The following is a 23,365-nucleotide window of genomic DNA, read 5'->3' as shown; positions in this document are numbered from 1 at the left end:
TTAGTGTGTGGACACTTGGTTATGAACAGGTCCTTGATTATATGAACAAACCAATGGTTCTCAACCTTTTTAGAATCGAGGCACCCCTTGGCACACTCCAGAAATGCCAGCTCTTAACTTTCACTCGCTTCTTGATTACAAAAAAATATTAGAGCAGTTCTTCTATTGCGAAGACCTCAGAAAGACTGTAACGGGGTAGAAGGTGTCTGATACTATGGATTCCTACTTGAAAGCTCTGGGTTTCTCTTGTGAATCATCCTTACATGTTTGCACACCTAACAGTGCTAATAGTGCATAGCATCTCACTACACCCTTAAAAGGACCTCATGGTACTCCAGGAGCCCCAGCTGAGAAGCAGCAGAATATACCATTTATATCTCTTATCACATCAGGCTTCAGATAAGGAACTAAGGGCCAATAACAGTGTGCTGCATAAGGAGATAGCAGTGACAGAGGTGATTGGAGAGTATGAAATGGCTCTCCCATGTTCACACGCTGCAGAGGGTTTTCCATGTAATATGCTGATGGAGGTACCATTTTCCCACTCATTATTACCTTCTGTTTTTTCACTGGACTTTGATTTTCCAGGATCCTTTGTGAAACAAAATGATACCTATCTTCTTCTGTGCCCAGCGATTGAACAGGAAAGATGCTACTAGGACAGGGGTGGCCAACCTGGTGCACGTGTACCACCAGTGGCACAGACAGCCTGTGTGCGTGGCATGTAGCAGGTTGGGGAGGGTACAGGCAGCGTAGTGGCAGATTGGGCAGGGAGCACGGGAGACGAAGCAGAAAGTCGAGCGGCAGATCAGGAAGGGAGCATAGGGCATGGAGCAGAGCAGGGAAGGGGGTCAAAATAGCACTCATGTAGGGTGCAGGGCTCATTTGTGGCACACCTGCCAAAAACTTGGCCCCCACTGGTCTAGGAGATGACAGTTCAGTCCTCTGCTTCACTGCAAGATTTCTGGTGTGACTTTGGGCAAACTAGGGTGTCTGGACCCTTGTTTGAACCATCTTCAAAATGGGAATAATAGGACTTCCCTACCTCAGTGACACCTAGGAGGAAAATCACAGTAAAAACGCTGAGGTGCATAGATGCTCCTGTAATGGGGATCACATCAGTACCACCGTTAGATAAACCCCGTCTGATTAAATTTAGGTTGTAATAGTTAACAGGCTGAGTATAGCTGACATGCAGCAAAGCCAAGTGTTGCTTTAGGCAGTTCCGTAATTCTGTCTTTCCTCTTAGTGAGACTAATCAAGGTCTAGAGGTTATTTTCTGCTTAGATTATCTCTGCCATTTTTTTAAAGTGGAGATTATATAGGATTGTCTTGCATGCATATCAGCCATCCTGGCTCAAAGATCAGCTAATAAGTACGTGGGTTTCATCAGATGTAGCGTAGACACTGCACACAGTAAATTCACAGGAATAAAAAATTAATCATATGCAGCTATTGGAAAAGGTAGTAATCATCCGTCTCCAAATGCCATGTGTTTAGCATGATGAACATACTACAAATTAATACTTAACTCACCTGTGAACTATCTGAAAGCAACATCCCCTTGAAAGGGGAATTTTTTCTGCCCTGACTTTCTGCCACTGTTCCCCGTGTCATGGGTGGAGCCAGTGGAATCAGTAACATATTTAAGTGACAAATGAGAAGCATTAATGGAAGAAGATAAGGGAACTGTTAAAGAGGGCGGAGAAACTTCGGAGGGTAAAGTTTTACATTGCACAACAAGCAGTGCAACACAGCTTTTTAAACATTTTAGCACCCCCACACAGGCATTATATATAGAAAGTTTGCACATACATTAAAAATACAAGTTATTCATTTTGACAAGTAACTAAAAATACAGCGAAGGGAGAATAGAGACTATGTGACAGAGTAAGATGAATGAGCAACCAACCTCATGCTGATGCAAGCATACATGAGGAACTGAACTGTCTCAAGTTTTTTTTTTTTTCCATTCTAATCAATAGGACTTCTTCCATGACTTAAGTGTTTGCAGGAATGGGACATCTACACAGCGGAGAATAAAGTTCTGGAAATCATCACTGAATAATCAAATATTTTAGTCTGATTTAAACCAGGACTCAGAATGCATAAAAGGGAGCATGGTGCAATGTTGGTGAGGTCGCCGCTTGTCTTGTTTTTTTGAAGTGCAGCACAAACAGTTCTGTAAAACTTCCGTGATGCTTTACCCTTAGGAGAGACCTGCTTTTGCAATAATAGACACAGTGATTTGTCTTTCTGTGAACATGTAGTATGCTGTACCCGAGCTGGACAAATAGTCTTAGTCAGCCACATTATTCATCACCCGTGCTTTTTTTTTGCTTTTTTTGTTGTTGTTGTTGAATAATGTATTCCATGAATATTTTTTTTCCTCATTCATCAGTTATACAGTGTTCAGCCTTGAATATATTATTTGAGGAATAGCAGAAACATTTGTCAAAAATGCATTTGATGATTTTCTTTTCCCATTTAGTCAGCTCTCAAATATGGTTCTGCACATCTCTACTGACCAGCTCTTCATCTATACATGCATGTGTGGCTGTGCATATGAGGGTTGGCTGGTGGTTATGATGCTACTGTGGACTTGGAGATCCAGGTTCAGTTCTCTGCTCCATCACAGATTTTCGGTGTGAACGTCTTGTGCCTCATTTTCCTTGATATAAAATAGTGATAACACTATCTGCCTTACAAGGGTCTTGTGAGTGTCAAAACATTAGACTGAGAGATGCTCAGATACTGCCACGATGGGGGACTTGTAAGTTGAGATCCAGAGACCCAGATGATAACTTCATTTACCACGGACCTCTGACACCTTAATCTCTTGCATTCTTTCCACTGATCCAGCTGTATCATGCTCGAGAGGTTCTAATATTCGAAACCTCGGAGCAGCTTCAAGCAGCTGCCTTTAAAAAAAATCTACCAACTCATCAGTTTGCCTCTGTCCAAGATACAAGATACAGATCAGTGATACAAGATGGGGGTAATTCAGTTACAGATGAAGGGTTTAATATCTTTTTTGCCCATTGCTCTACCCATTACCATTATTTCTGTATTTGTTCACATGCATAAATGTCTGTCTAGCTCTCTAAACACTCTAAAAATATCTGTAGAATGTGACCCAACATGACTTAGGTCAATGACCTAAGAAAAGTCCTCCAAGTCCATTAGGATAAACTTCTGTCTTGCTTGCTTTCCCATGCAACATGAGTGATGTGTCATTGTGGCATGCAGAGAAAGCTATACTGGCCTGACCACTGCTGTGCTGTTGTATGGCGTTTCCTCTAGGAAAAGGATGCTGGCAGGAAATAAGAAGGGTGATGGACGCAATGCAATTCAACAGAGCACTTAGACTATAAGGCATACTGGCTTAACCACTGCTGTGCTGTTGTATGGCATTTCCTCTAGGAAAAGGATGCTGGCAGGAAATAAGAAGGGTGATGGATGCAATGCAATTCAACAGAGCACTTAGACCATAAGCCATACTGGCCTGACCATTGCTGTGCTGTTGTATGGCGTTTCCTCTACGAAAAGGATGCTGGCTGGAAATAAGAAGGGTGATGGGTGCAATTCAGTTCAACAAAGCACTTAGAATCATAGAGAAGTAAGACAGGAAGAAACCTCCAGACGTCATCAGGTCCAAGCCCCTGCCTTAGGCAATTCTTCCCTATCCAAGCCATCCTATACAAATCCATTAGCAAAACTTTTAGCAAAACTACAGAGCCAATGGCAACACAACACAAGACATAACACCTTAAACTTTCACAGGTAAAGCAGGGAGACCACAGCAGCCAATGCTCTGCTGCTGCAAAGGTTATTAATATATGCTCATGAGATCCCAGGAAGAGGGCCACACTCCCTGCTACAGAGAAAAGCAAAACCCTCCACAGCCCATGCCAATCTACCAAGGGGTAAAATTCCTTCTTTGACCAAAAAATCTGGTGATGGGTCTGCCCCTGAGTGGAGGGGCAAGGCCCTCTATCCAGGAGCCTCTAAGTTTAAGTCCCAGCAGGAGCATTGGCACACCCAGTCAAAATCCCCAGCCTTGGCTGAAGTCAATATGCAAGGCCTCTAAGGAAGGCTGCAAAAAAACCCTGACACATGTAGCAGCACAGAGGAGGGGGAAGGAATACCCTCCCAGCCCTGCGTGACCACCAGCAAAGGCCAGAAGCATTGGCAATACCTGCGGTAGAACAAAGGCATAGCTATGCTCAGATCATCCCCGACCAGGCGCTGTCCAACCTCTTCTTAAACACCTCCAGCGATGAAAAGCCCGCAGCTCCCCTAGGCAGTCCACAAGTCAGTCCTAGGAAGCATTTCTTTACTGTGCTGCTTCCAAAGAGAGAGGAACAAGAGGTAGGAAGCAGAGACAGGAAAGGGAGTTTTTGGAATGACCACCAAAGCAATCTTTTATTTTCTCTCCTAACTTATTTGATTGAGCTGTCTGTGGCTCGGCACAATGTCTTTTGGAAAGGCCTTGATTTAATCAGATTAAATGCAGTGACCCCTCACTTTCTGGGAATGTTATAAGCTCCCAAGTACCCGGTCTGCTGTCTGTGTCTCCTTTGCTCTCTGACCAACAGGCAAGAAATTCTTCCTTTAGACCTCAGAGTCTCTAAGCTACTCATCATCGCTTTTATTTCTTTTTTTTTTTTGCTGGCTAATGCCAGAATGTCTTGTTGGAAGTTTTTATTTAGACCACTGCTGGTTTATGGAGTTGTGCAGCTTCCATATTGTGTCTGCAGCAACTGCGCTCGAGATGCATTTGGCTTCTGCTGGGCTCTTGGCTTTAAAAGGCAATAAAGAGCCATGGGATGATTCTCCTTGCACCCAGCATAAATCAGGGAGAACTCCAGTTGAAGCCAATCAATTTGACTGATCCAGTGAAGTTTCCATGGTGGTCGAGGGGGTGTCAGTGAGGAGAGAATCAGGCCCTTGAATTGGAAGCTGGCTCACTGCCAGTGTGTTGTTAGAGCTCAGCTTACCTACTCCGTGTGGTTAGGAAGCCATTAAGAGAGGCAAATCCAGCCCTGTTGTGTGAGCAACAGAGAAGATTTGGAGGCAACATAAGTTTTCAGAGCTTAAATATGTAGTTTGGTTTGGATTTGCCCTTGATTCATTGCAACCCAGATGTTTGCTGCAACAAGCATTTATTTAATACTCATAAAAAACTCTGGCCACTTCTAGAAGGCTGTGGTTCGGACCAGGACCTCATTGTGCTAGTTGCTATATGGACATGTCATAAAAGGTTCAACACCTGCCCCAGAGTTTCCTATCTAAGCATAAGACAAGAGGTTCAAGCCCTTGGTCTGGTGTAGCTCCTGGGCTTTCTCGGCCATTCAAAGCTGGCTACGATGCTTCATTTCTTTGGCTTTGGCATGTTCGGAGAAGGAGCAAGTGAGTGGGGCCTGCTTGTTGGCAGTGCTATAGGGCTTGGCAGAGAAGTACTGTAGACATGGCCTTAGTTCCCACAGCAAAGGAGAGCTAAGAGCTTTTTTATTGAGTTGAGGTTTTGCAGCTAAATAACAGTAATTCAGGGAGAAGAGTTCTGTTTATGGGGTAGACACAAGTGCACTTGACTGATTAAGATGCACACAGAATAATATACGGATAGTTGCAGATATGGAAAAATGCCTAGGCAGGAAGCTGTCCCCTTCCAGTGGTGAGCCTTTACGCTGGAATAAGAATTCAAAAAGGTTGAAGAAGCCATCCTAGGAAGCAATTCTTTGCTGGAAACATGCAACGGGGACTGGATCTGCCCTGCACTTTACAGTAACACCAAATCTGACTCCGCTTTCACACAGATTAGTGCTAATTGTAAGAGACTTGTGGAGCACAGATCACTGAGTGCAGTGCAATGTTAACTGTCAAGCAAAGGCAGAACTGGATGGCTCAGAGGGATTTGGTAATGAGCTATGGAGCCTTGTGCCTCTAGGTCACTGGTTGAAATCTAATCTGCGATAATAGTGACAGAAAGTCAAATAGCAGTGCTGACAACATAGTGATGCTGGAGCAACCATGGGAGGGATGCAGCTGTGTGATCTATCGAATGGAGCCTATATGTAACCAGGTAAAATAAGCAGAAGATGAGTTTAGAGGAGACATCTTGTCCAGATGACTTTTGAAAAGCAAGATATGCTATGTCTGATCTTTGTTACACCCAAGTGTAACTAGACTAACTCCATTGACCTCAATTGAGTTTTTTCCTGATCATATCAGTGTAAATGATATCAGAATCTGACCCCAAAAACACTCTTATAGCAAAAGCTGTTAGACATATCCTGGTGTAAGAATACCTGTTTGCCATCAATCAAGATTGCAAGTGGGATGCCTCAAGGTTGGGTAGTGGAATACGGGTTTTTATCTGGAGTCGTGTGTTCAGTTTTGGGGCCCCGCTACAGAAAGGATGTGGACAAATTGGAGGGAGTCCAGCAAATGGCAGTGAAAATAGTGAGGGGGCTTGGGGACATGACTTATGAAGAGAGGCTGAGGGAACTGGGCTTATTTGGTCTAGAGAAGAGAAGACTGAGAGGGGATTTAATAGCCGCTTCAACTACCTGATGGGGGTTCGAAAGAGATGCAGCTGGACTGTTCGAGCAGATGACAGAGCAAGGAGCAATGGGCTCAAGTTGCAGCAAGGGAAGTTTAGGTTAAATATTAAAAAAAACTTTCTCATGAGGACGGTAGTAAAGCACTGGAAGAGGTTACCCAGAGAGGTGGTGCAATCTCCATCCTTGGAGGTTTTTAAGACCCAGGTACACAAAGCCTTGGTTGGGATGATCTAGTTGGGGCTGGTCCTGCTTTGACCAGGGGGTTGGACTAGATGTGACCTCCTGAGATCCCTTCCAACCCTAAATTTCTATGATTGTATGATTTTTAGGCCACCAGTTCAAGACCATTTAGAGTCGATAGTGTTAGAAAGCCCTTGCCACTTGTGGTCAGTTCAGTCATCTGCATGAAATGAGTTGAGGCTTTTACTGCATCTCTCAGGGGTTGCAAATGGTCACCTTGTAAAGAGCACCGCCAAGTTTTTGTCTACTTCATTGACATTGTCAGCAGAAAGGCCAGAGTTTGAAAGCACTGAGGGTGCTTATACACATGCCCCGATGCTTTCTAATTACAGTGTGTCAGGGCAGACTCAATTAATCCACATTCTCATTACAATGCTCTAGCATTGCCGTAGCGTCACGTGTATAAGCCCCCCCAAATTTAAAAATGGCGACTGGAGTGCTTGAACTAAAGCTTGTCGAATGAGTTTTAGTTAAAACATCCTGCATCCTTTTTTAAATGTGCAGAGGCTTAATACACACGATGCTGTGGCATTTTTATTAGAGCAGCTCTCTGGGAACTGCTCTAATTAAAACAACACCCCTTCCCCTGAGCACATGTATAGGCAGCTTCAGCTACTAAAGTAGACTAGTAACACTAGTGCTGATTATACTCAATCAACATAGACATATGTGTGTGAAATGGGATGGGGGGGCGGGGCTTGTGTTACTGCTAATTGTAGAGAAAAGACTCATCTCTCTCCCGTTGCAAATCAGGTATTTCCAGCACCATTACATTCATTTTATATCTCCCTGTCCATATCCATTCAAACACCCTCAGACGTATCTGTGCCCACTTTGTTATATTTTATGGCCTAGGCTGTGGTTCCTGCTCTTAATGCAAAGCAACCAGATTAACTTCCTCCTTAAGGATTCTTCTTGCATATGACAAGGTGGCATTGACCTCTCATTGCAGTTCTGTCCCATGTCCCTTTGTCATAGGAGGAGAACAGGGAATAGCTAAAGTCATCCTGTGTTTCAGCTTGTCTTGGCTGGCAAAAGGGCCCCTTTGGACCAGAGGCAGCTGGGTAACTTCTGGCAAGTCAACAGTTGGCCTTCTGCAGGATCCTTTGCTCCCCATTGCCCAACGTGCGTTGAGGACAGCTTTGAACTCAGCTCAGAATCGGGACCTATGTGTGTGTTCCCATCCTTTGTTGTTTTAATAATTATTGTAAAATGAAAACTGGAGACTTGCAGTGTTGAGAAGAAAAGACACCAGATTCATGCAGGTTTCCTGTTTTTCTTCTTAACAAAACCTCAGAACCACTTTAAACAAGTTTTGTAGCACCAAGTGTGGGTGAATGTGGGTGGAGTCCTGCATGTAGCCAAGGGGGACTCCAGAGAGTGCACCCAAGGACAAGTGTAAGTCTTCTCCAAACACAGCGGGGCCAAGTTGTCTCCTGACAAGATGGGGTAGAGTGGAGGGGTGTGAATGCGTGCAATAACCTTATAACCTCTGTTTCATCCCACCACATTAGACCATGCAGGCCTTGCTCTTTCCATGGAATGACCTGCACGAGGTAGATCAGAAAGCTGAGCCATTTTTGCAGTAGGATGTCTCTGAGAGATGCTAAGCAGATACTGGAAATTGCCAGCCTGCTCTGGGATTTGTTGTAGTTCAGTTGATTTGATTGTAATGACTACATCTCCCTAAAAAAAAGAGGGATTACATTGCATTAAAATATATGGCACCGTCTGATCTAATCTTCTGTTAAAAATTAATGCACTGTATTCTATAGCAGTGTGTGCAATTTGCAGGCACAGCATTCTTTAGCTCCCACAGTGCATCATAACAGTGGTATATGTGGTAAAAAGGATCTTATCAGTGATAGAGTACAATGCAGCCAGCAGTTCGGGAAGCAGCTAAGTGCACGTGTTCTCAGTAGCACCATGTAATTTGGGTGTGTGGTTCCCAGTGACAATCAGTGGTGTTTATGATTTCCTCTGACTGTGCAAGTGTTCGCATTAAATTCAGACAAGTCAGCAGGGTAAGTTCTTTTGTTTTTGGTTTTTTTTTAAAGGATGAATTCTGAAATAATTGTGGGAGTCAGACTTACATCAGGGAGAAGCTACAGGTAGATAGAATGGCCCAGATTCTTGCACAAGGGCTAATCAGGAATAGCCCTAACTAGCGAGAAAAGAAATCCCTATCATGTAGCAATACCATAATGTCAGAATCAGGACCACTTTGCTTCTGAGTAGCTGCATCATTTAGTTGAGCATCTAAGCTCTCCTGGCTCATCCATTGCTATTTTACTTGGATCAAATTCATAAACTTTGTGAGGAAGAGGACGACCAGTCAAGGGCTCCTCACACTTCTCATAAGTCTCTTCTCCTCTGTCTTCTTGGCATTCATTTTACTTTTGTTGCCTTTTTGTCATTATTTTCCTATTGGTATAATAATTGTTGACTGTGTCAGAAGAGTGTTGGAAGGCTCAAATGAACGCAGATAAACTGCCTTGAAATGCTGGAGGGAAAGGTCTATGGACACGCAAAGAAGTGTTGTTGTTCTTTTATTGCATCTTCTGCTTCAATGCCAGGGCGTACCTGAGCATCAAGAAAGAGAGCCGCAAACACACTGCATCCCGTGACTTGCTGTGAATCATGAACCATAATGTGATGCCTCTTGGTGAGTTTATAATGTTTTGGACAAGAGACATTCGACCTCAAAACTGCTGGGCTGAGGGCACTCATCGCAGTCTTCTTCAGTTTCTTAGTCTTACCCAATTGTCCTCGATCCTCCACTTACCCTGTGTGTAGGGTTTACACAAGGTGTGTGGCAGGGTAGAGGGACATATGCTGTTCATCCTGCAATTTACAGAAGACCTAATCACTCCTCAGTGACAAGGCAGCACAGAGCAAATATCCACCTGAGCACTTAGAGCTGTTTTCTCCTACTTTTGTCCCTCTATTTTCCTTTTATGATTGATGCTAATGAAAGCAACATGGCTTTTGTGGTTGGCGAGGCACACCCAAGACAAGGCTTCTGTCCCCCAGGTAGGCTCTCCAAAGAGCAGGTCTTGGCTTAGCATCCAGGCTCATTGGATGAAGACTCTAGGCTGAACTGGCTCATCAAATCAGGAGACGGCTATTTTGCTGCTAGTCAGGTATAATCATTTTCAATCAGTAAACTCATCAGCACAGTCAACATGAGCTTACTAACCGAGTGCTTAGCCTTTTCCACCTGCAAATTTATTCAGATCCAAGCCTTCTGCTTCAGGCTATAGAAATGCACAGAGAGAATCCTTTAAAAAATGGATGTGTCAAAGGACCATTGCCACGTGCCAAGAATATTGTCCTGTGTGACCTGGCCTATTCCTGCCACTAGGAAATAACATTCATTCTGTTACCACTGCACCTATTTCTTATACTTTCATTGCAGATAAGTTCAGATGTCAATTAAATTCTATCTTCCTATTATTATAGTGTCAGATACTACAAAGACGAAGGTAAACTTAATGGCTGTGGGTGTGTCTACATGAGACGCTTACTGCACATTAGTCTAATAACACTGGTCTGTAGTATTGTGGTTATTAACCGTGCTAATAGCCTACTGTGCAGTGTTATTAGGCAAATGTGCAGTAAGTGCCACTAAAAACCATGTGCCAGCACTACTGTGCAGTAACTCTAGTTACTGCACATTTAGTTAGTACCTCTTATTGGAGGTACTAACTAAATGCACAGTAATTAAGGAGCATTAATGAATGTGTAGATGTGCCCTGTATATAGCAATTCACCAGTGTCTTAATGATCCCAATATAAGTTAGTTTTTAGACTAAAGTCCAGACAAGAATGAAACTAGTACTCAAGAGTTGCTCTCACTAACTTAACCGAAGTGAGTTGCTTCATTCATTACCCACCTTCTGAGCCTACTAACAGCAACTGTTTATAGAGCACTTTTCAGCAATAGATTTCCAAGAGATCTTATAAAGGAGGCCAGTATCATTACCCCACTGTTATCTCATTACCTGATATAAAACTGTTACATTTTACAGATGGGGAAACTTAGACATCAGGTGGTGAAATGAATTCAGCAGGTCACTCAGCAGGCCATTGGCATAGCCAAGAAATAACAGGGAATACAGTAGTGTTTACGGCTGCGACTAGCTCTCATGATGATGACTACACAAGTTATAGATGCTGAAGACAGAAATCAAGTAGCACTGACAGTCCTCGAATTCATGCGTGGTATTGTTACATGGTTGGAGGTGTTTCTCTGGCATCTCTAAACCAATAATGATGGATTCTCAGGAGGGTAATGAATAGGGGATATTTCACTCTAGATATATCCAGTTCAATGCAATGCTCTCCCTCTACAAAATCTGCTCCTGCCTCTGTCGGAGACAGGATACAGGCTAGGATACTGGAGCACTGGTCCAGCCCAGTATGGCACTTCTTATGTTCACCGTGGTGCATTCTCCAGAGATTATTTTTTTTCCCCTGGGGCATTTTTATGTGACTAAAGTTATGTGACTACAGTAAGATGGATTCCATTACTTCCCCCAGGAGATTTTATCATAGGCTGGTAGACCTAACTGTTAGGACATATGTTCTTTCCTGTATACTTGCAGCTAATAATGTTCCACAATTCAACACAATAGTCAATCAATTTTTTTAGATGTTGTCATCATACTATCATTTTATAATTCCTGCCTTGTTTAAACCTGAGCAAAGACATTTCAAAGGGAATATCAGATTCATCAAAAGAATCATTTTCACTGTACAAATAGCCTAAAAAAGTGCCGCTTTCCTCTTTGCTGTAACTAGAAATGCACCCAATCCATAAAATGTCCCTAATATTTTTCTCTAAAGGACGAAATCATAACTTAGATTATCTTTCAGAAGGAACTTTATAGATTTTCCAGTTTCCAAGGGAGTTCTTTGGGGAGTCTTATTTCATCTAAATAACATTGTTCTCTTGATGAATATCACACTCCTATGAGAAAATTTGCCAGTGGGGGATTATCTTGCTTTAAAAGGTCCTAGAAGATAATACAAAAATGAGGGGGGAAAAGGTGTTTGCAGAAAGAGGCTTGTGGCATTCACACAAATAGTAAAACATCCAGTGTCTAAGAAATGCAGAGGTGATGAAGTCTAATCAGCCACATGTGCTTTTTTAATTAAGCAGGTGTCAACTTGATATGCTGCAGAGTGTATGGCACATCTAGTTTTCTGTTTACTTTATTTGTTGCATTTAGTGGAAATATAAAAATTGCCCTGTTGGATCCACATAGTCTCCTTCCATTCCACCACCAGAGGAAGGTGGGAGCGGATATCACTGCAAGAGAAAAACAGGACAATTATTTCATAGGTTCATAGACATTAGGGCTGGAAGGGACCTCGGCAGATCTTCGAGTCCAACCCCCTACCCCGAGGGCAGGGAGTCAGCAGGGGTCATAGGATCCCATAGGTTATGACATAACCTATCTACAGAAAAAGTTTCTTTGTAGTTCCCCCTTTCATTAGAGGTGTCTTTATGCCCTGGTATGTTTAGACCGGCTAGGCTGCAGTATTGTAGAGACAGATTTGGGAGTTACAATAGATTAGGGGGATCAAACACCTCTGCCCCTGGTCTGTGGCCTGGGTCGGGCCCCTAGACCGACCCTATGTGTGCAGCCAGTCCAGCATGTGCGCCACCAGCAGTGTACACCCTACCCAGCCCTAAGCACTGTGTGTAGTGCTTGCACCATCTCCACCAGCCCTGCCTGCTGCATGCCATGCACCATGCTCCATCCTCAGTCTGGGGCACATGCTGCCTGTGGCATGTGGGGCCATCGAGGACACGTTCAATGTCCCTGTCAGACCAGCCATCTGCACTGGATCCAGTCTATGGGCCTGATCTGACCTGGTCGCCAGGCCAGTACACAGGACCAGTCTCATGTAAGCACCACATGCAGCATGCATTCTGCCATGGTCCTGCACACTGCATGTACAGTATGTGCCGGGTCCAGCCCTGAGCGCTACATGCACCAGGAGTCAGGGCTGAGACGTGCTGCATGCAGCACACAGGGCCGGACAGAGACCTGCAGGCAGCAGCATGGGCAAAATGATAGGGCTCCATGGGCTACATCTCATGAGACCCCTGCAGTAGACCATAAGATAAATATCAGCCAACTTTTGTTAGACTTTTGTTAGACTTTTTTTGCAACAAGGTTGTATTAACAGGAATGTTTCTTACAGACCAGGGGAAATGATTCTTCCCCTCTATTCAGCATGGGTGAGGCTTCACCTGGAGTACTGTGTCCAGTTTTGGGACCCATACTTCAATAAAAATATGGACAGATTGCAAGAGCATGATGTGGATTAGCAACAAAAATTATTAGAGGTTTAGGAGGCAAGGTTGAAGGAATTAGGGTTATTTAGTCAGTAAAAGAGAAGGCTGGGGAGGGGGGGAGGATTTGATAACAGTCTTCAAATACACGAAGATTACAAAGAGTATGGAGATTGGGGCCATAGAGGACAGGACTAGGAGCAATGGGGTCAAGCTGCAGCAGAGGAAGTTTAGCTTGGAGATTAAGAGGATCTTTCTGACTCCAAGGGTCATCAAGCACTGGACCCAGTGGCCTGGAGATGTTGTAGAGTCTCCATTCTTGGAAATGTTTAAGAGCAGGTTGGGCTGACATTTGGCTGGGATTATTTACTCAAGAACAATCCTGCCCTGACTATGAGGCGGGGTTAGATGATGCCTTGTGACGTCTCTTCCAGCCTACTTTCCTATTATCCTGCAGATAGTCTTACTTTTGCTTCAGAAACTCAGAGTACGTTTGGCCTCTTGTCACGTTGTCAGCATGCTCTGCTACAGGGAATGAAAGGTAAAATGTGACACAGTCCATCAGGGAAGAGAAAAGTCACAGATGATTGTCTTCATGAAAAACTCGGAAATAATAGGAACAGTACATAAAAATGGATCCCCAGCTGGTAGAAGTTGACATCACTGTAAGATTTAATGGGGACATTCTCATTTATACTAGGTGAGGATCTGGACAATAATATCTTGCATTTACTTGGTGCCTTTCATCCCAGAGGTCCCAGAGGCTTTTGTGAACTTTATAAATAGGATTTCATTTTATCTATCACTAAAGTAACAGCTACCTTTAAGGAACAGAGTGACAATTGTGTAGCAGGGCTCAGGAACAGTGTACATTTCAGGGCATGGAAAGTTAGGAATACTGTTATCGCAGCTTACTTAGTTGTTCTGAAAACCAAAAAATATATATTGAATGTTTCCTAAATGTTACTTGTGGACATTATGATTATATAAAAGAGTAACTCTGGGGCATGCTTGAAGAAATGTATTTTCTGACTAGCTTGCCAATAACACAAGAGGAGATGTTAAATAATATACCTTTTGTATATTTTCGGAAGTCTGTATTTTATAGCTGGTAATGAAGATACTAGCTATTATTTCATCCTTTAAATGTTCATGTTCTTTTTTTTTCTTTTGGCTTTTTTTAAAGGATAGTTTACCCATCATAACAAAAAAGAAATATTAAGTTTGATTCTATCCCTCTCTTGGATAACAGGGAAACTCATGTATGGCTAAAAGCCATAAAGGACCATTTGTGGCTATAATAAGTAACATCTGGGAAGAAAAGATTAACATCTAAAAACAAAATTTTGTTTTTAACCATTAGACATGGCCATGTTTGGAGGAATGTGTTACTGTTCTTTGCAGATATTTATGGATCAGCTACAAAGAATGACAACCGTTGTGTTTTTGTGACGCTTTAGCCTGGAAAAGAAATAAGTTTAAGAAAAATATAACAAGGAAATGGTCCCCCCCCAAAATAAAAGGTCCATATCACTGGCTTATAGTGTTTTGCCAGTTAAAACCAGTTTAGGATCTACTCCCCAGTTCTTTAGCTTTGTCAGTAGGATCACCTAAGACTATTAATACGAGAATAAAAACTTACCATTAGTCCTGTTTTAGCTGGTTGACTTTGCCATTGAAGCTGCACTGGTCATTTTTGCCTTTCGGTTTTATTCTGTATCATTTTCCTTTCCCCATGCCCTAGCACAAAGTTTCTAATCAGAGAATACAGGGAAGTGTTTAAATGCAGAAACAAAATGTTTCACTGGAGTTTTTTTCGTGGAAAAATATGTATTGATACAGTTTTGCAAAACCTAGAAAAGGACCCGTTGACTAGATGGTTTTGATTGTCATTGGTTTCAAGTAGATCCATTGTCAACAAGCTGAAAGTCAACGGCCCTGTAGCTTGATGAGTTTTGTGTATAAAAGAAGTGCCAGTAAGAAGCGCCTGAGTTTAAAACTTTCACAAGACTGTCTCTCCTTTGGGGAATTTTGATTCTCTTGCCATTTGGTTTGTTTAAGAAAAAAAGCTTAGTGATGTCTAATCTTCAGGAACGTACCTTGTCGTCCAACCCACAAACTATTGGCAAAATAATAACCCTACACAGAATGTACTGTTAGCTCTTTTTTTTTTTCCCTTTTCCCCCCTTCAAAGGTATAAATCACAGCATTTAGTTTTTGCAAATTAAAGTATAGGCTTTGCCCTGGATATTTGGCACTGGTTCTCCTGGCCAAATGTTCCATGCTGCTTCCAAAAAAACGCGGACACTGAGCTAGCTGCAGTCTGTCTTTGAACTCATTTGCAAAACCTCAATCTTTATATGCCTCCAAACAAAAATATACATGGTTTATTAAGTTGCACTTTAACCATTTTGTGTGTGGAGTTGCCAATGACAATGCTATGCCTTTTTTTGTTTCCCTCTATTTTTACTGCTGCTGATCCATGTAGAAAGAATTCACCCTGATACCAGGTTTGGGGGGCACAAGGATTCGGCACCATTTGCATTTTCAAAACACAGGCCTAAAAGTGGGATTCAGTACTGAATAGGGCTCAGACCGGCTGTATATACAACAAGAATATATGTCACCTTACACTCATGCAGGAAGAAAACTATTGTTCCAGGTGTGCTTTTCAGTATATTTCCCAATGCCCTTTTCGCTGCTTCTTTGCATTGATGCTTTTGCATCTAAACATTCCCGCAGTGCCACGACTGTGGTTTGGATCACCAAGCTAATTTGTAACTATTAGAGTGTTTCAAAACAGTATGGAAATGGAAATACACCACTCCCCTTGGTCTCCTTCCCTGCAGCATTTGTTTGATTTGATTGTCTATCAAATACGGCTTGAAGTTTTAATCAAATGGATGTTCTGCATGGAATCGCTGGAAGTTACTAGGATGTAAAATATTTGCAGAACTTGTCTTAATCTTGGACTTTGCTCACTACCCTCTATATGCTGCTTTCCTTTGCAAGGTTTCTTTCCTATTGATGCGATGCCATCTTTGCTGCTCTAACAAAGGCCTATATAAATGATGGGAACCCAGAACAGATGTTTTTGGGCAGTTTTCATTCAGATTGGTAGTTCAGCCATAAAATAAGAACCTGACCACTTGTGGTTATTAAGGATAGTATGATATTTTTCATGAGTGTAGCTGTGTATGTTAGGTCCAATAGCTTCCTGTTCTGTTTTGGCATCCTACTACATTTCCCTTTGTTAAACCTAATGTGTCTCAGATTTGTCTTTGTTTCCCGCTCCTTACCATCTTTATATATGCACTAACTGGTCTCCATTATAGGGCCGGTGCTGTTCACTCCAGATTTTCGCTAGTGTAACTGAGAGGAAAATTTGGCCCATATGCTCAGCAATAAGATACATCCTCACTGTCAACAGTTTTCTTACTCCCATCGCCACTCTGCCATATGGCAGCTTCACAGGAAAGAGCTGGATATCATATGTTCTAAATAGCATTTTTCTCTCCGCTCTCCAAAATACCATGCAGAATCGAAACGTGTTTTTATTGATATTAAAATACAGAAATGGACCAGCTCCCTAAGCCATTGCACAGCCAAAACTCCCACTGGAATTAATGGAACTGTTCCATATTTCCAGTGGGATAATGAGAAGCAGAATTTGGCCTCATGACAGTTTTTACTGATTAAGTACAAACGCTGCGTTTCAGGATTTGACCCAGTAGTCATCCCTACAGTCTTGATCATGATATGACACACTGAAGAAAAGGTAGATTAAGATACAAACCTCATGGGGATATAGGACGGGATTTGTCCAGTCTAAATCTAATGTCCCTATTATATTTTAATGGAGCTTAATGGGTGAAACTGGGTCTAGATCTTGACTAATAAGCAAAAGAGAAAGCAATATGCAAGAAACAAAGATAAATTTGAAACCTCCTCACTAGCATTCAGTGAAGCTGAGGTTTGGTCCATGATATAACAGCCCGGTGCATGAAAGTCTCCGTTAGTCTCTTTATTAAGCAATGTTACTGGCACTGATCCTCATAATTTGCAAACTGTACTTCATTGACTGACTATTATTAGTGATTATTTTAAATAGTGTATTTAGAAAAGATCTTTTTTCAGTATGTTTAGGTACCATAACTAAATTAGCCACACCATTAGTCACCCTTAAGCAGCCATTAACAAACACATCCCACCCAGCTGAATGCCTAAGAAAATATCCAATTAACTACATGTGTTTTGCAGGATGTCTGTGAAGTTGCTACACTTGATCTTCAGCTGCTTTGGGGGAATGAATTTCAGACTTGGGAACCCTCTGTTGAAAGTACTCAGCAGTGGCCTCAGTGTGTTCAAACCCAACACCAAACAGCCAAGATTGCTCTAACCACTCTCGACTACTGTGCTAGGTCATGGGGAATATGGATGAATTCAGATGAATAACTCCATTTCTAAGTTGTTTCCAGGGAGCGTGTGGGTGTTGCAGAAATGTTAACTGCCAGGCTATTCATTTCTCTGCACTAATAGTTTCCATACTAGCTTACTGACCAGTCTCCCTTATGTGTCAGGTCAATTTTCTTATTAAATAAGAAAATAATGAATGCTAGGAATGAGCTTAGAAAGCTCTCATTTCCCAGTGTGTGCTGTGGTGCCAAGTGTCTGGCTGGCATCACCTCTAATATTCTGCAAACAACATCTGCATGAGTGTGTCAGTTGTATAACTGGTAAAGTTAACGTAAGTGGCTACACTGATTTGCTGAACGGCACTGATTAAAGCTATTTTACCGGAGAGAGGCTCTGCAGCATGTGGGAAATACTGTACACCAGGCCGTGTTTGTGCAGTCCAGGAAAGCAGAGACAGGATCATCCGCGGCAATTCATCATTTGCAGTAATGACGGGGAGAAGGCTTCCTCCCTGCTCCCAAGTCCCTTCTTCCTCAAAGTAATTGATAATGTTGTGGGTCAGCAGTAGAGCCATTTTCTGCCATGTGGGAGACCCGGGGTTGATTCCCAGACACGCATATAACCACAGCCATCGAGGCACTGATCGTCCGTACTCGGTCTGGCCTTTGGGTTTTGTCTCGATGGTCTAAAGGAGACATGGAGGGTCTGGCCAGCCTTCACTCCTCCATACTCCTGCCTAGGCAGACACGCCGATGGTCCTGGTGACCTCTCATGCATACTCCACGATCCAAAAAGATTGACAGTTGCCTACTCCTATGCTGAAAGTATTGCTGCCCGTGACAAGTGTCAGAATATCGGTGCTTCAGAGGAGTTTCCCCAGACAAATAGCTGCCTTGCAGGTTATTCCACAAAAGAAAAGCCCAAGAATTAACCAGGGCAAGAGAGTGAGAGCAGCCTTGCAGAAGATTAGTGATGGTCTTGGGGAGTGGCAGAAGGAACCTCTAACCAGGAAACCCTGAGTTTTAATCAATTCTCTCCTGTTGTGTTGTTGCATGGCCTTTGGGAAGTTGCAGAGCCTCTGTGTTCAGGGCAGAGGAGGTCCCCTGGTACTACTGCACCCTTCAGTTCTTCCAGGCCCATCATGATGTGAGGTTGTGGAAAGAAAGAAAGGCAGTTGTTTGGAGACACAGCCCAGATTTAATTGGGGTGCATTGTGCATGCTGTCTAGGGAAGCTACTGCATGTGCTCAATGCCAGGGCAAGGTTTTCTTCCCCATGTAACACGGGGGGAAAAATCCACACCTGCTACTTGCACCCATCTCCCCCCCTGTATTCCTCTTCCGCCCTGCTGCAGCCTCTGCACCTCTGCCTCTTCCACACAGCCCCATCCCCACTCCCCAACCCACTTTCCCCGTGACCTGCCCACATCCCTCCTCCCCCTGCCCCTGCTTACACTTGCTCTGGCATCCCTGGGCTCCATCCCCTCTTCAGCCTGGGGCATGGAGCGTGACCCCAGCCTGGCCCTTGAACAGCAGTGTCAGCTCTGCGTTGCTGCTACAGGGCCAGGCTGTGGTCCTGCTTCATCCCTGGTCCTGCTTCATGCCCCAGGCTGCAGCAGGGCCAGAGCCTGCCAGTGCTGGATGAAAGGTAAGTGGTGCAGGAGGAGGGGGGTGGCAGGAGAAGAGGGGCTGAGGCTGCAGGGGGTTGGAGTGACAGAGGCAAGGGGGCACCGGCCCAAGGGGAGGAAGCAAGGAGGGGGAAGATGGGGGGAAAGTGCGGGGGCCCAAGGCTGCAGAGGACAGCCTCCTTACTGCCCCACAGTACATGCCCCCCATTGCCAGCCTCTCCACTGCCCTTGTTGCCCTCCCTCACCACCTGACCCCCACCGCCTGCTCCCCTACCACTGCTCTCCCCACTGCAGCGGTGGTGGGGGCAAATTTAAGAGGATCCTCCAATAAGTAAATTCGAGGCATGAAACAACGATAAAGTTACAAAATGTCCATGTCTAGAATCGAATTATTTATGGAATTATGGAATGATTTTATTTATTTTATACTAATTATTGTAATAATGATCCTAACTATTTTAAGGAAAAATTTTAACTGTGTTATCATTTTGCATGTCTAGAATCTAATTATTGGGGCGCCGTCTTGGACTCAGGGAAATGCAGAGTATTAGGTTTTACAACAGGGGTGAACAAAAGAGTTATCCTTTATCCCATCCTGATATAATTGGAGTCTACACTTGAACGTGCCTAGTTATTGGGGCTCAGTCTCGGACTCGGGGAAATGCAGAGTATTAGGCTTTACGAAAGGGGTGAACAAAAGAGTTATACTTTATCCCATCCTGATATAATTGGAGTTTATACTTGATTGTGCCTTAGGTTAGGAGAACGAGAGCCCAGTTTATCTGTTTGCATGGCTGCAGCCCCATTGATATCAACCAGTTTGTACTAATGGGCTTGTGACCAGTCCTCTACTGCATAAAACTGCAGACCCTATTGGCATTTCTCGGACAGACCCTCCATCATGCCAGAAAGTCACCAAAGCAGTAGACGTGTTTCAGAATTCCCACACAGTTGTCTTAATATCCATTTCTTTCCAAAGACCTGACGATTAGTGGCAGAAGGAAGTGCACACAGAAATGAAATCAAGAATGTCAGTGGGCTCAGGAAGCATCATTGTTTGCTGTCTGTATTAGCCCGAGGGTGCAGCAGCAGCAAAAAAAGCTTGGCTCTTATTTGATAGCTGAAGCTTTGACATTCAGGCAGATCCAAATCAAACAGATGTGTGTGTGTAAATAATTAAACCACACAGAAATCCTACATTGTAAAATAATGTTAAGTGTCAGGCTTGAACCTTGCTAGGCACTCAGAGGAACCCGTCTTCACTTCACATAGGCACGGTGTCACAAGGTAAGCTATGATTACCAAAACCGTGCAATAGCTCATGCAAGCATAGACTAGAGGAGACGGTTTAGTGGCGTAGGACTTGGGCCTTGATTCAGCAGTGCTATAAATTTAAATCCAAGTAGGTGAGCTCAGGTTATAGTACTGGTAATGCAGACACTTGAGTACTGCACTGTGTACTGTAGAACAGCCTTTGGATGAGATCCTTAAAAAAACCCAAAATCTTCTCTGCTACGAAGATAATGAAAATCATCTGGAATTGCTGTTGTGCCCTCAACCACAATATTGCTTTTGTGTCTTCTCACCACTGTGTGGTACTGTTTGTTATTGTAATGCAGTACAGAGTGGGTATTTGGAAAAGAATGGTATTGTCTCTTGGCTGGTTGTTGCTTACAGATATTATAAAACCCCTACTCCTGCTGATGGCCAGTGGAGATATTCTTGTATCTCCAATGGCAATTGCATGATGTATTAGTAAATGCAGAATCCAGGTTCTGTATGTCTCTGCTACTCTACGAGCATTTTGTTGTTTAATTTGGGGGTTTATGCTTTAATCATGGATTGGTGTACAATTTCAGATTTTGAATTCTTGTGGACTCTAGAAACTTGGCAGTGAGCATGCTTCTCACACTGCTTTGCCGAGAGAACATATTGTCCGTAAGGACCTGGCTTCCAAACTTAGTGCATGTCCTTACATACACAGGAAAGTCCACAGTGACCTAGTTAGAAATGCTGTGTCCGTGGGCAGATCTAGGATTTGGCAAAGGGGGTGCAAATGGTGTGGTGCATCATTGCATATAACACAACACACATTTTTCTCCAGTTAAAAAGAAACTAAGGGCTTCAGTAATAAGTTAGGGGGCCTAAAGCAAGAGCATGCAATTTAAGGCTGAAGCAAAAAAAAACTTTATTGGGATGCGCATTCATTTCATATATCATATTATATATATAATATGATATATGAAATTAATAAATATATATAAATTTATATATATATATATACACACACATATATTATATATAAAAAACACAAAAAACTAGGCAAAAATAATCAAAAGATATTGTTTCATTAGTCCTGTAGCCATTATAGTTAAATGTATGTCTCTTTTTCAGATTCATAAAACAAAATCTAACCTTCTTGAGCCCCTTGGCAGTACATCCAAGGCTTCATTGAATGTTATCTCCACACCTGGGCTAATGTTCACCTGAGTTAATGTTTCCACACCTCAGTGAAAGTTTTTTACCTAGAGTTAAAAAAGCAGCCTGCTGGGCTGTGAAATAGGAACTACATGATTAGGAGAAGCTAACAGACAGCAGAATTGCAGGAAAAGGATTGCTTTAGTAGTGGAACCATTAAAGATCATTACAAAAGAAAGAGATTCATTAACACTTGTGGAATAAAGGGTTTTAAAGGAATTGGATAGGTCAGTGGTGCTCAATCCTTTCATTCAGTGGGCCGGATGGACAGTGACCGGTTCCTCCTTGGGCTGGATATGGCTGGTGAACCCAATCTGGAGCCCAGGACAGGCGGAGCAGGGCCCTATCCAGCTTCACAGAGGGGTGTGGGGGGCAGCCTAGCCCCAATCTAGCCATGCAGAGGAAGGGGTGCTTGGCCTGGCCCCAACATGGCCCTGTGGAGGGGGTGAGGCCATGACCCAGTCCTGAACTGGTCGTGCATGGTCTGAACCCAACCTGGCTGGGTGGGAGGAACAAGGACATGGCCTGGCCCTGAACTAGCCATCTGAACCAGATTATAATGAGCCATGAAGTCAAGTGACTCCCTCACTTCTGCCTGAATGTAAACGCTGCCATCACTGCCAGGCAGACCAAGACTCAAAGGGGGTGTAAGTGCACCACTGCACCCCACTTGGATCTGTCTCTGGCTGTGTCCATGACTGCACATGCTTACACTGAGGTCTTGGGAGGTGCAAATGTGCATTAACATACCTAACTGTTTATGCTGTGTCTGGTTATTAGATGTATATAAAATCATAGGGCTAAAAGGGACCCTGAAGGATCATCGGGTCCAACCCCCTGCATGAGCAGAAAAGACATCTGGAGTCAGACGACCCCAGCCAGGTGGCTGTCCAGTCTTTTCTTGAAGACCTCTAGGGTAGATGATTGCATCACCTCCTGCAGGGAGCTTGTTCTATAGTCTGGACACCCTAGTTGTGAAGAAGACATGATGCACTGGAGAATGCAGGCATCTATCCCACTACCTCTCACATTCAAAGCGAGTGCTCTACCACCTGAGCTAATTCCCCTGCTTGGATGCTTGGGTAGGTTGGTTGGAATCATATGCTCCCCTCCCCAAATTAAAAGCTCTTACAATGCTTTCAGAAGATGACTGGGCTCAGGCTCTGATGGACCAGAAGTGAGAGGAAGATCCAATAATGAGGAGCAGCTACTCAGAACTACCTCCCATGTGGTTTCACCAAATGAATGTGGTGCACAGAAAGTATTTGTGGGAGATTGCTCTCCACTAACTAGGGATTGCAGTGGAACATAAAGAAGAAGTGGTTATTACCATCACATAGGAACACTACTCATAGGTAAGGATGCAGTTGTGCTAAGCACTGAACAACACAGAAAAGATATGATCCTTGACCCCCAAAACTGCAATTTAGGTATTTAAAAAGGGATCTTTAATGCATACAGAATGGAGAATGGGGGAGGGCAATGAATAATTGGCTGGCATGACAGGAAGTGATGTCAGTGTGCCAGCACCCTTGCTGGTGTTGATAGTTCTTCTATAGGCACTTCAAAAAAGGGAGTTCTGAGGAAGGTGGTTAAGGACAGTAGAGATCTACAAGGAGCTTCACCAAAGCCTAGTGGACACCCTGAACAAAAGTGTAAAGGTGCTTCTTAAAATTTATAAATAAGCAGAGGAAAATGGCATCTTGGATTTATCAGAGGCAGGAATCAACAT

General features: G+C 43.4%; 1 protein-coding gene across 2 annotated transcripts in view; it reads left to right on the top strand.

Annotated features, from left to right (window-relative positions):
* SETBP1 (SET binding protein 1) overlaps positions 1 to 22,829 on the top strand; it is a 133,872-nt gene extending 111,043 nt beyond the window's left edge. The window contains exon 4 of one of the 2 annotated variants that reach the window (XM_025195166.1): positions 22,777 to 22,829. In XM_025195166.1, the coding sequence (XP_025050951.1) occupies positions 22,777 to 22,814 (38 nt within the window). In that variant the 3' untranslated portion in view covers positions 22,815 to 22,829. Of the gene's footprint in view, positions 1 to 1,985; positions 2,035 to 22,776 lie in introns of those variants that run through there. The other variant, XM_006038634.3, reaches the window with a different exon arrangement.
* The last annotated feature ends 536 nt before the right edge of the window (positions 22,830 to 23,365 follow it).

Source organism: Alligator sinensis, unplaced genomic scaffold (genome assembly GCF_000455745.1).
Source record: "Alligator sinensis unplaced genomic scaffold, ASM45574v1 scaffold1865_1, whole genome shotgun sequence".
NCBI classification, from domain to species: domain Eukaryota; kingdom Metazoa; phylum Chordata; order Crocodylia; family Alligatoridae; genus Alligator; species Alligator sinensis.
The sequence above is the reverse complement of the archived record's forward strand: the minus strand, read 5'-3'. Positions and strand labels throughout refer to the sequence as shown.